This window comes from Larimichthys crocea, chromosome IX, assembly GCF_000972845.2.
Source record: "Larimichthys crocea isolate SSNF chromosome IX, L_crocea_2.0, whole genome shotgun sequence".
In the NCBI taxonomy this organism is placed as follows: Eukaryota; Metazoa; Chordata; class Actinopteri; family Sciaenidae; genus Larimichthys; species Larimichthys crocea.
In genome coordinates this window covers 10,160,663-10,174,343 of record NC_040019.1, presented here as the reverse complement: position 1 = coordinate 10,174,343, position 13,681 = coordinate 10,160,663, and the positions used below count along the sequence as shown (strand labels likewise).

At 39.5% G+C, this 13,681-nt stretch overlaps 1 protein-coding gene across 3 annotated transcripts; it reads right to left on the bottom strand.

The window, feature by feature from the left end:
* Positions 1-2,249: 2,249 nt before the first annotated feature.
* Positions 2,250-12,925, bottom strand: lhx3 (LIM homeobox 3). 3 transcript variants are annotated; one of them, XM_010752218.3, is made up of 6 exons: positions 12,856-12,925; positions 7,561-7,732; positions 7,241-7,443; positions 5,314-5,465; positions 4,136-4,307; positions 2,250-3,506 (listed from the first exon to the last, which is right to left on the bottom strand). In XM_010752218.3, exons 1-6 carry the CDS (start codon positions 12,923-12,925, stop codon positions 3,073-3,075), a joined length of 1,203 nt encoding a protein of 400 aa, XP_010750520.1. In that variant the 3' UTR covers positions 2,250-3,072. The 3 variants fall into 3 exon arrangements, with proteins under 3 accessions (XP_010750520.1, XP_010750521.2, XP_027137999.1); XM_010752219.3 differs by lacking the exon at positions 12,856-12,925 and adding an exon at positions 10,203-10,388; XM_027282198.1 differs by lacking the exon at positions 12,856-12,925 and adding an exon at positions 10,203-10,388 and having other exon boundaries at positions 7,241-7,440.
* Positions 12,926-13,681: the final 756 nt, after the last annotated feature.

Below are 13,681 nucleotides of genomic sequence, written 5' to 3'. Positions count from 1 at the left end.
CCTACATTTATATTATTGACACTAATACCTCACTGACAACCCCTTTTCTCACCCTCGAGCCATCCGACAGATTGCATACCGAACTTAATCTAATTCTTTACTCAGAAAATGGTGGATTTCCAACTCAATCTGAAAGAGTGGGGTGAGATAATCCCAGTTATTGGTTTAGAGGAGTTCACCCCATGGTCACCAAAGTCTCACACCTGCCGTGTGACAGAGTTATTAAAGGTGAAGGGACGTGTGATAATTCACTGAGAAATTATTTGTTGTCCGTGTAGCAAAACTATCCATGCAGTCAACAAATTCATCAGTTTTTAAAAGTTGTACACTTGCATGAGGATTTAGCATAGGTGGTCTATTTCTCAATTCCGCGAACCATCGTCTTCATTAACAGAACCACAATAAAGAGATTAGGCTTTTCAGCAAAAAGTACTTTGTGGTTGCTCTGCAACAAATCAGCCTGTCTAACCCCAAATACAAACAGCCTCGTAAACTGACCAAGCCAGGTATCTAGGAGATTAACACAACCTTTCACACTTCACTCTCACCGCCTTTCTGTCTTTGCCAAACACTCTTTGGGTCAAGTTACACACCTGTTGCTTTTGAGAGGCAACAGTGATACCTGCCACTCAGCTGGAAGGATTCAGATGAATATCCTGTCTGGTGTTCCTTTTCTTGTTCTGGGAACCTGAGGAGCAGAGCGGGCAGCCATTAATGGTGGAGGAAGTTGGAGGTTGCACTCCCAAAAGAAAAGGTTTGAAGACAGCTGGCTATCACCTTCATGCATGTCATACTTTACAGATCTGCACACACACACACACACACACACACGCCTTTGTGTGTAAAAGGTGCACATTCATGCAGGCGGACATTCATGCATACAAAAACACAATAAGCACGCAACAGTATTTACTTTGAATGCTGTGGTCTGAAACGTCACTAATTTTGTTCACGATTGTCTGATTTTGCATGAATGAAGTGTTGCATAATTCATTTGACAGTGTGACTGCATTACGTTGTGGAAAAAGTACTCAGATGTAAGTAAATCTATACTAATGTACCTCTTGTTTTTTGTTTGATCAAATATTTTAAAAAGAACAACAATTCCTTCAGAAACGCTGTAAATAAATAAATAAAATATTAGCATACTAAGGTTCTTAAAAAGTGTATTTAAATACAGTACATGAGTAAATGTCCTTAGTTCCTATCCGATATGTCCAAAATAAACAAATTTAATTGAATCTACATATTTAAGTTGATTCAGTTGAAACTGAACTATGGAGGCCACTCCAAATAAGTTGATTCAGTTGAAACTGAACTATGGAGGCCACTCCAAATTGTCTAAACAGTGGGTCTAGATAGGCTTTAGAAAGACTCCAGGGATAACTAGCTAAATAAATAATACATAAATATAAATAAATGTTAAATGTGACAAATGATCTTAAGGGAGTGGTGAAAACAAAATTCTGTATCATTTGATAGTCACACTAATGCAAGAATGTTCATATCACCAGCCATTACAGGAGCAAAAAAAGCTAAATAAATAATACATAAATATAAATAAATGTTAAATGTGACAAATGATCTTAAGGGAGTGGTGAAAACAAAATTCTGTATCATTTGATAGTCACACTAATGCAAGAATGTTCATATCACCAGCCATTACAGGAGCAAATACATAAACATGCAATTGCACGTGCACACCCATTCACATGCACGCACCTATGCATATACTGTTTAATCTGCTTAATTGAACCTGACTTTGAATAACTAAACAAATGAGGAAATTCACAAGGGGCACTTGATCCCTTCTCGGCTAATGGATTGGAGATTCCTTTCCCATAGGGGCATTTGGGCAAACAAGACCCAGTAATCTCTGAATTGATGAGTTGACTCTCTGTCTGCATCAAATTTCTCCACTAAAGAGCTGTTGAACCCCTGATACAGTGTTGGTAGCTAGCCAGATACTCAATTTGCAGACACAGGCAGAACTGTGGGCTCGCTCTGGTTTCACTATCAGCGCTGTGATGTGCTTTAGATATGCAAGATAAATAAATAGGATAGATGCTGTGTGTAAGATATAAGAGAAATGTGAAGGGTGACTGGTTTGTTGGCATCAGATATATCCAAAACACTTGTTTCCCATTATAGTTCTTTAAACGCATTGATATTTCAGACTTATTACTCAGTTTGACTCATAGGATGCACAATCTTGATTTTGGTGACAAATTTATTAAAGTCCTGTCATTTAATCAGGAATCATCATCATCATTACCAGAAGGAATAAATAAGACATAAAACATTTTCCACATAAACAAACATATACATCAGACCCCTGGGTGCTACAGCAGTTCTTCCTTTGGGGTTGTTTTTTCGGTAGAACAAAACGAACGAGATACATCTGAGAACACACAAATGCATAGAAGTAATTGGACCCCTAGGTACCATTTAAGACAACATCTACATTTTTGTCTATATCCCTGTTGAAGAATGTACAAAGTCCTCATATCTGGGTTCTTATTCATGTCCAAGAAGGGGTTTGTATAAAAATAAAGTCTCCACGATGATAAAACATTATATATATATATATATGTATATATATATATATGTAGACATTTGGCAACAACCAGACATTTAAAGACTCTGAACTGAATTCTGCACCTAAACACAGAGCTGATAAGAAGAAAGGTGGTGAAGTTTGTGAAAATCCAAATGATTGAAGTCTAAACTTTTCTGAGTCTGTGGTCTTTACATTGTTGTGAAAAAGCTTATTGTGGTATCTGAACATTTCTGATAGATTTGCTTTACACATGGTTTCACTACTGAAGGACAATTGTTAGGCCAAGTGCTTTTAATGGAGGACATTTTCTCTCCTTCCTCTATCCAGATCACAGATATTTAAAAGACCTGGTAATCAGATATTGGTGAGATCCAAGGACAGCAGTCTAGTCCTTTACACAATCACTGTCCTGTGTGACTAATTTCCAGTTTTTAAAATCCAAAAGAAGACACAGAAAACCAAAAAAAAAAAGAAGTTCAAGTTCAAGAGTCCAATTTCTTGACGTTGACAAATCAAAACTGCCCGTGGTCCACTTCATCTAACCACGAGGCAGGACTTGCAGGAAAGTCTGGGTATCCGCCGCTGCTGCCAGTGGACAGGTCCGAGCTAGGGCCGTTGCCGCCACCCATGGAGACCCTCACGGCAGGATTGATCCCAGGCCCACTGCCCTGGGTCATGATGGAAAGGCCGGAGTCAGGGTAGACCAAGTTAGAGATGATAGGTTGGTGTCTGGGTAGCGCCTGAAGTGAACCCGGTGACTGAGGAAGGCCATAGGGGCTGTTGGATCGGATGTCGTGGAACTGATCTTGAGAGGGGAGGACGCTGTGTTCCAGGGGAAAGGAGCTGTGGTTATTGCCCCCTTGGCGGCCTCCCATGGCTGGAGAAGACTCACTCAGACTGCTGTAGATGCCGTTGGTGAGGCCAAGCTCTGACATGGGTGGTTCATCTGTGCAACAAAAACAAGAAAATGATATTTGTTGGTCTGATTGGACGGTTTTTAATAAAAATAAATGAAAAAAACATGAATTCCTTGTATATTTCTCTTGTACCAGCCAACCACCCTTGATTGTGCAAGCCCTTTTTAAATAAACTGTGCCCGCTTATTGTCCTGTTAGCGACTGAGCTAACATGCTTACATCACTACCTTGGATAATGTTATAGTAGTTTGGTAGCTGTGCAACTTTCTAGTGTAACTTAACTGAAAATCAATTATGAACTACAATTACAAAATTTCAACTGAATACAAGAAAAATAACCTACAATATAAGATATTTTTGTTACTGGTGAATAATTTTAATATTCTATAGCCTTTAATTACATCATTACATTACATTAAAAGGGCCTTGGCAATGACACACCTAAAAAGAATATAGTCGTCATGTGCTATACCTGCTTCCACCTACAGGTGTAAATAATAAAATGAATGATGGCTGTATTCCATTTATCTGCTTCAGGTTCAGGGCCCCGGTATAGTTCATACTGGTTTACTTGAACTGAACAGAGCTATGATCCATGTGTCAAAATGTCTCCTGTGAAAAACGCCTTGCTCTATTCATTTCGTGCGCCTGACTCTACCTGTGAAGGACACCTCTGCATCACTGTCCATGCCCTCCTCCTGGATGCTGTCCTTGTCGGATTTGGAACTTCCCCGTGATCTCTTCATGTTGCGGAAGTACTGCCCCCACCTTTGACGACCGGCGTCTTTCTTCAGCCTTTTCTCTTTAGCTCGCCTATTCTGAAACCAAACCTGAAGGATAAAAAAGACGAGACGTGTTATTGAGACACGTTTAACAAAATGGTTTACAACACAAACAACCAAAAGCTCACAGTGTTATCTCGTCATCGTGCCTCTCATACACAAGTCAAAGCCCTTTTACTCTTTCCTTGATACACATTTATTTATTTTTTTACCTTAAAGCATTACAACAAAATTAATGTTCAAGGACTGTCTGGACTCGGCTTCGAGAGACTGAAACAGTGACACTGACCAGTAATCGAGGGACCAGCGTCCCTTACATCAGATTTATCACGCATTTAATTAACTTCACGACAGCTACAAGTTGTCCTCACCCCAGGGAGCAGACAGGTTAGCGTGCCACCGATTTAATTTATTAAAATTTTTCTATATCCACTTTTGATCTGATCTATAAATTTTTTAGCTTGCACTTTACAAAACACATACACAAGGTAGTCATAAACTTCAACTGCCTGTAACATCACTACCTCACTGCTTGCGAATGTCTATGAAATCTGATACAAAAAAAAAAAAAATGAATAAATGCTCCATTTCTTATTCATTTGATCTCACACACAAAATTAATTCATTTTGGCCACAAGCACAAAAAGCAGTTTTACATTCTCCTTAATGATATTCCGCCCTAAGTGAACCCTCTTCACCCCTTCCCTTTCACTGAATAATGAGGAGCATTTTAGTGGCTTCCTTCTCTACTTTTGTCCTTGCAAATAAAACAATATATATGACCACCACCTAGCAACCAGCGTGAGGCTCCTCACCAGCAGACAATATGCGAGGGGCCCTCTTAGCATTGTTAACGAGCTTGCACTTAAACCATGCTGACTCTCATGTGGACTTCATTTTACTCCATCTAGCCGTAAATTCCCCTCCCCAACACACACACACACACACACTTATTCGTACAGTAGGCTTGTGCCAGTTCAGGCCACAATTGTGCCTTGATAATGCAGTCAGGAGACTAATGGAATAGACCCTAATGGATAATAATATACTTTACCTGCACAACCCGCATATCCAGGCCCGTCTCTGATGATAGCTGCTCTCGGACGTGACGGGCAGGTTTGGGAGAGTTATTGTAGGCGTTCTTCAGCGTTTCAAGCTGTTTAGCAGTGATGGTCGTTCGTGGCCTTTTTGCAGTCGAGTCTGCTTCTGAAAAATGAAAAGACAACACAATGTTGAAGGTAATGGAAGCCAACGCCGTTACAGTTATTTTGCAGATATGTGGACCTTAAAGTTGTCAGTTTTTTCAGGGTTTCAAGAGTGAGGTGTCAAGAAAATCTGCTTGATTTTACAATGATTAAACAAAGAAGGTGAATTGGATAATGAGTATACACAGTCTAATAGTGATTTTCACTCTATGGACAGTGTTTCAGTTCATTACTGTCAATACAAAAATCATATATGATAATACAATAATGCCACCAACAAGAAAAATCTTCTAATAGAGTCCCTGTAGCAAATTCTTTTGGGTCAGTAACATGAAAATATGTGATAGAAGCAGACATTCAGAGCAAGTGGTGGCATAAAACAGCTTGTATAATATACAACTTTCTAATTTACCACAAATGGATAAATTCCCCTCTGCCTATAAACCAAAATCTGGCATCCTGTGCATAATTGCATCATGTCTGCACATCTGTTGGCCAGCACAGCAAAATACAAAACCATCATCCAAATGGATGCTGCCCACGTAATTGCGCCCTCTCATTAGTAAAATAAACGTGTGTGTTTTTAGTGAAAACTTGCGTTAACTCGTTGCATAAATCAACACTTGGTGGTCGGGGCAGTAAATTCAAACAAACAGATGGGGAGATAAAAACATGAGCATGCACAGGCTGGCCCATCCGGAGCAAAGCCTGCTGGGATTCTCAGTAAAGTTAATGTGGCGTCAGTTAATAAAATCAGGGTTTCTAATGAAAATGTTGGGGGATAAACAGTGTTGGAGAAAAAGCTGGAATGCTATTAACTAACAGATGTTGATGTATATTTACTTTTAAAGTAATGAAAATACTTCAGCTTTTAAAATGTGTGTTATATTAATTAAATAATAATAACAATGAAGGTCTAGTTGTAAAAGCACATATTTCATAATTCATTGAGCAACAAATGACAAATATTACTTTTGGGTCTGTAACTTTATGTTCATTTGATAAGTGAACATTCGTTTGTGAACAACGTCTTCAAATATTTGACAGAAAAATGATACCTTATACCTTTTGTGCACTTTGATAAACAATAGGAACTTGGTTTGATTAGTTATTATAGATAGTAACCTGAGCTCTTTTGGGGGTAAATAGATCAAATATTTACCAACATAGGAGCACAGGTGTTAAAGCTCTGATGCATTTCCAATGGTGTGACTTTCATTTTTTTCTAGAAAAGAGAATTATATTATGCCTCCTTCTTAAAGCTAAAGCTTTTAATATCATAAATGAAAATGTCATAAATGAAATGTATTTCTTTATCTTCACACACGTGAATTAAAGTGGGGGAAACTAGAGACTGAATTTATTGTAAATGTAGAATTAAACAATTAAATACTCAATTTCAGTTTTCATTTAAATACATTTAATCAGTATTTCTGAAGAGGATTTGCACCCATAAAATAATTAAACATAAAAATGTACATTTTTCCATACTGTGAATGTTATGAGCTCTGCAAATAATGATCCTAATGATGAACATGATCTGTGGCACAATAAAAAGTTACTGAACCACGTGCCATTTTGCGCATTTTTGCTATCGATTGGGTTGCAGGCAATGGCGCAATTAGCACAGGTGGGTCAGAGTTTATGGGTGACCTCATTGTCACGACGAACTACAGCGTAATGTAACTCACAGAATAAGCTCCGATAATGACGCAGTGGTTTGTAAAATAGCGCACCGTGTTGTCATTTTTAATTGATCGTCAGTTGGACCCTCACCTCTCTGCTTGGCGGTCTCGTAGTCGGCCTTACAGACCAGCCTGCTGTCCTCCATCAGGTAGTACTCGTCTCCTGTGGCCAGCTGCCTCTTGCAGACGATGCAGGCGAAACAGTGCAGGTGATAGACGAAGTCCTGCGCTCTCCTCACCACCTGTGTGGGCGGTATGCCCTGCTGACAGGCCGCACATTTGGTCCCGAATCTCCTTTTGGGAAATTAGACGGTTTCCATCAACGCATAATAACTTTTTAAAAAACAAACAGGATTATGGTCTGGATTTTAATCAATTAAAAAAAGATGAAAATATTTGAGAGGTACTCACTTGAAGAAATCCTCTTTGCAGTAGACGCTGTCGCCTCTGCTGAAGCACTTCTCCGCCAGTTGCGCCTGACAGTCGCTGCATTTCAGGCACTTGCTGTGCCAGTGGCGATCCAGCACTTTGAGGATAAAGCGGTCCACGATGTGCTGATTGCAGCCTGCACACACTGGGATTTCTGCAGGAGACATGATGGAATCACTTTAGTCGATCCAGTTTACATTGGATATATGTTAAACGGCATGGAGACGAAGAATGACAACCCAACCTGCGTATGTGCTTAATATTTGCACGATTAAAGTAATTATCCATTGATGAACACGCTTCTCCCTCTGCATAACTAATTACGCAACACTCAAGAAGGAAAAGTCACATTTTATTGCTGAAATAAACATCAAGAGCGTAATGATTTACTTTTTGTACATTTTTCTTATTTTATCTTTCTGTTTTTTACGAAATTTACTATTTTACCATTTTATTTTTCACGATTTTATAAAATAGTCAATACAATTTGAAGAATAATACACAATTTTCAACAGGAGGTCAAATTATATTGGCTCGTATCTAATAAAAAAGCTTGTAAGACCGCTCACCATAACTCTTACCGAGGATGAACTTACAATATTAATGTTATTAATGCGCAATTTTTTTGATATAGTAAATGTAGTAAAACAATGTCGCCCAGTTTTCCTAAATGCAGATCTTTGGTGGAAAAGAGCAAGTAAACGCAGCACATGTGATCAGCCTGGTACAGTAGCAGGTAAGCTCTCAGATAAACAGAATTACACTGCAGAGTATAAACAAACAAACAAACAAAGATATCACGTGTTTTCCATCATTATATTATATCATAACAACATCCCCTCCTCTAAGCATGCGTCCTACCTTTCCTAAATGTCTGATGGTGTATGACAGCGATATAACGCGCGGTGTCACCTGACATGGTGCAGGGATAAACCTGCGGATTTCTTTCGAGCATTTAGTTTCATGTAATCGAAGAAAAAAAAAATCACAATCACCACCTGCCTGCAATATGTCGGAATATAAAATAAATATCTGAAATTACAGTCCAGGGAGTCCATGTTTGGCAAGGAAAAGATGGTTTTATAAATAAATGTAAATAAAACATAAGAAAATAAAAACAAAGCTTATATATCTCACTAATGTGCAAAGGGTTAAACGTCTTTAAAGGTGATGCATTTATATGAAACCTGTTTGGACTGGAAATAAATATGGATATCACTGTAAAATGCAGCAATAACTAGACAACCAAGCTATTTTTAAAAAATATTCATGATATAAATGGACATGTGCACACTTAATACTACTACTGATAAAACGCTCACAGGCCATTAGAAAATAAAACCAATCCAACAACTGTGTACCAAGACCGAGGAGAGCAGGTTTGCAGGATTCATTTCACATTTCTAAATATAGTGTAAGATACAGCATCACCTTGGGAATTAAGAGCTCATCAATCGAATAATGTTCGTCTAATTTTTATTTGATCACGTGTGGTCATCTTTAACAAGCAGCAGCCACATTTACGCATGATTTCAGCAACACAAAAACACATCTGTGCTACTTTAGGAAACACCAATGATGGCTTTTAATATTAAAAAGAAAAAAAAAACAACTCAAGTTAAAATAAGGACAACTAAAATGTCAAGTAAGACCTTATCAGTCCTCTTTATTACTAATTAAAAGAGGCTCAACCACTTCATATTCCATCCGTGCAAGGAATCGCATTCCTATTGTTCTGTTGTGGGCAATTCATGAAACATTAATGAACCATTTCTTCAGGCATCACCAGCGAAGCCCTGCACAAGTGTGGTGGGAGCCACGTCAAGAACAGGTGTATCCAGGTCATCATTAATTCAACGCGCTCTGTAAAACTAGAAAGCCACGGCCCATAGTCTCACGGTACAAACCAATAAGGTGTCTGGACGATTTGCTCACCTTCTGTGGACCACTAGGAATATTAACATATTTAGATGCCTGTAAATGCCAATCGAAATATTTGACTTTATGATATTATCTAAGTTTTGGAGCAGGTGGTGGTTTCACGTGTCATTTTCCACAACTAATGGTAATGGAAATAAAATGTGGCAGTATGACGATCTGACACAGCGCACAAAGAAACATTTTAATATATATTCCACACCTTACATGTAGTTAAAACTGTATTATTTAACGTGCACAACCCTTCATAACAAATATGTAAAACCAATTTCCAAATGAAAGCTGACTTAGTCCTGATTTAGCCTCCAGAAAAAAGTGCACAAAGTATAAAATATAACACATCAAAATGGGAGCGAGCATTTAGATAAATCAAAGGTTCAAAACCTGGTGCGTAAAAGTTGCATTGCCGAGAACTGGAGCAACGAAAAACAGCTGTACAACTGAATCGCCCGACAGGACAATTTGCTCCAATTAAAACGATTGCAAAGCTAGAGCATCCATCATCCATACAGCAGATATGATAGCATGTACACACGCAGTGGAAACACACTCATCAACACACTGCAATCAGCCCTACAGCCACACTTAAAGGCCAACGTGTATGATCACATGCCACACACACAAATACATTTAATATAAACTGAGCAAAAAATGGATTAACTGATCATATTTTGGCCTGTTGTTACCTTTCCGGAGCTCCTCACTGTGTGACAGCAAAGCCAGGAGCATCTCCGTGTTATTTGGTGCCTCTTTTGGAGAGTTGCGCTCACCATGTCCATCCATCGCTCATGATTTACGCTTCACATTAATGCAAATCTGTCTTGTTTGAGATCTATCCACACTGATGCACGAGGCAAGGAGTCGTCAAATTTTGTGTAGCACGAGCCCCTAAATGAGAACAGAAGCGCGCGTGTGTGTGTATATGTATGTATGCGTGTGTGTGCGCGCGGTGGAGTTTGCTTTAATGCTTCACTGTGTTGAAGCCTGTGCAGGATTACGCTGCGCCGTTTCCCTGGGCGACGGGGAGATAGATTAACATCACCTAGCGAGTACCTTTACCCGGAAGAAGAATAAACAGGAGGTGAGGAGGAGGAAAAGCCAATAGATTTTCAGTGCTGGGTGGTAACGTTACTTAGAGACACGTTACAATATCATACCCTAATACTCTCCAAATAACATGATTTATTTATTTTCTTCACATCCTCTTTTGATTTGGTTACCAAACTGAAGTCAGATTATATAAAATCCACTTTTCTCAAACTCTTCATGTTAGTTACACATTCCCACTACATTTTGTGGCTGGCCTCCTCAAGCATAATATTAGAGTTTTGTAAAAGGTCAAATATAAGCAAAATATACTGCAACTAATCCTGATAACAGTTTTAATACTACTTGACCGAGTTAATGTAACATCCTCTTAAATGTTCTGAGTTAGAGGCCCAACAAGGTATTCGTTTAAATAGAACATGATTACATGAAATGTTAATGATGTCCTCACGGTGAAACTGGGACTAATGCAACGAGCATTTGGGAACAACAAAAACAAACAAACAAGACCAGATCCACAGCCTCGAAAAGATTGAGAAAAGTGGACGGTGTTATTGCTGATTTATTATGTGGATCGAGCAAAGTGGTTTCTCGCGAGGATTCGCCATTGCAATCCATTTTTAAAATTTAGATTCCACTAGTACCATGCGTAAACGAAAGATCACACCTTGGCCTGCCTTTTTAAACCATTTCTTTATTTTTGCCCTGTGTTTATTAGAAAAGACTAGTCAGGATTTTATTTTTTTAAACTTAGATTATAAAGTAGGTACAAGGATGTCATTTGGAAGAAGATAAGATGTTTTGTTTGTTTCTATTATTAATAATGGATAACTTTTTTTTGTTTTTAAATATATTTCTCGCGGTGCAATGTGTATTTAAAACTTTCCACCCGATCCGATTTTAAATAAGTGTTTTTAAATATCTAACACACACACACGCACACACAATATCTATCTCGTGTGTTGAGTGGTCCAGAGACAAGTGTTTATTTAGGAGAGAGATTGGCTGTTCAATAACATGTTGATCGGGCCAACACCCCAATGAATTTTATTGACACTGATCTTTGGCACAAAAGAGCGTCTGGGGAAATCACGGGTAGTGCCACAACCGCCCCGGACCGCTGATGAATCTAAAATCAATGTCCTATTTGCCTGTATTTCAGAAGTATATGAAAGACGTTTTGGAGAAAAAGGTGTGGGGTTCATGGGGTGCCCCTCTTTACTTTTCAGCTTTGTAATAATTTTTATGTCATATTGATCGCTCACTTTTGGAGGAGGGTGCAGCCCGACAGTAATGTGACAACAAAGCGATAAAATGACCATCAGAGTAATGGTAAGACAGTTAGAGAAAGTCACCGACATGAGAGAAGAAATTCACGTTTTTTAGTTTTTAATTTTTTTGGGGAGGTCGGTAAATTTGGTTAAAATCAATTAAGTGACCTGATTAAAACATGTATTTCAATTACGCACACTCCATCTAGTTCGACTAAAATGAAAATGTAGATCTGTGTTGAACAACACAGAATATATATAACATGCTTTCTCCCATATATATTTTATATATATAGATATGCCCAACTAAATGTTTGCACAATTTTCCTATATTTATCGGAAAGCATTGACTGTCCGGCTCCATCACCACCGCCACTGGCAAACCTAGGTGTCCCACCTGTCGGGGCAGTTAGGGGACACCTGTTGAGCATTTAGGTGTCGGTGGGCGGGGGTGGGAGCAGCTCCTGTGCCTGCTGGCATCGTCATACACGGCTGCAGAGAGGCTGCTCCGGTGGTCTCCCTCTCTCTCTCTCTCTCTCCTTATCTTATACGCTCTCGTTACAACCGCTCCGGCGGTGTGAAATGACAGCACCGCGTAACATCTGTTGGTTGATTCTCCCAACAATGAGCTCATTACAGATTCATAACGTCTCCCCGACGCAACGCAAAAAAAAAAAAAGAAGGCGCTCTAACAGTCAGCAGACATCAACATGAGGGTATCCACAACGTTTGAATCATTTTTCAATGTCTGGCTCCTGGATGAACGCACCTGAACCACAGATTATAAATTATAATTAAAAGTATTTTTTTTTAAATAGAAGTGTGGCTGCTTGTCACTATAAAACACTTTACAATGTCCATTTCACGGTTGTCAAAGCCGCCTTCAGTCCTGCATTATCCTCCTATTTCACGCACATTAACGGACCACAGGACATCCATTAAAACCCCAAATAGCGCACAAGTCTTCCAATAGAATTTCAATGCAAAAAACAAAGTGAAATTAGAGAACTTGGACTCTTACCTTGGCCTGAACTGTACCGGGAGAAATTTCCGCTGTTTTGACAACTTGACCCCGGGTGTTCAAGCAACATTTTGAAAATGTTCCGATGTTCCAAATGGAAGAAAAAGCAGCGCCGAAAGACGCACAGTATATATTTTTTCAAAAGGAAAAAAAAAGAGAGAAGCTACCGAGCACTCAATGGAGTCAAACCCGCACCTTCCTGGAGATTTATCCTCTCGAGAGTGAGTTGCGCTCTGTTCGGTGGCAGCTTGATTTCTGCAAAACGTTAAAAAGGACGCCTTTGGTCAGCCACCGAGAACGGCAACTTTGAATATTCATCAAGTTGCTCTTTGATTCCGTGTAGATAAAGCTCGAGATGAGGTGGAGACGATGGGGCGGGTGAAGAAAAAAAAAAAAAAGGTGTAGAAGTGTCTGACCATTAGCGGCGTCAGCTGACTCTACTGAGCCCGGCAGACTGCGACTTCACCTCGGCTACAGGGAGCGGCGGTCAGCGGTGACTCTGTCCAGGGTGCTGAAAGGGGGAGTTTCTCTAAACAGGCCGGAGGCGTGTGTGCTGCTCCTATATCCCCCGTGGCTATCTTTAAGCACTCTCACACACACACACGCACACACACACACATTTGCCCTCCCCTCTTTCTTCTTATCTATGTTGTGGTGCACGTGTCTGTCTTTCAAGGCGCACAATGGGGCAATTGGGCATCCCACTGGACATTGTTACGCGTTTCCATCGCTGCGTCTCCTCTTTTGTTTGGTTAAAAATAGACCGTGCATGTCGTTTATGTTAGCTCATGGTTAGACTTTAGTGAAATGAACACAAGTGCGTGCA

Excerpts from the sequence above, each read along its gene's own strand:
- lhx3 (XM_010752219.3), bottom strand. The coding sequence starts at position 10,299 with ATGGATGGACATGGTGAGCGCAACTCTCCAAAAGAGGCACCAAATAAC. Across the intron at positions 4,308-5,313 it reads TGGATATGCGGGTTGTGCAG|GTTTGGTTTCAGAATAGGCG; the intron begins GTAAAGTATATT and ends TTTATCCTTCAG. Across the intron at positions 3,507-4,135 it reads TGCAGAGGTGTCCTTCACAG|ATGAACCACCCATGTCAGAG; the intron begins GTAGAGTCAGGC and ends TTTGTTGCACAG.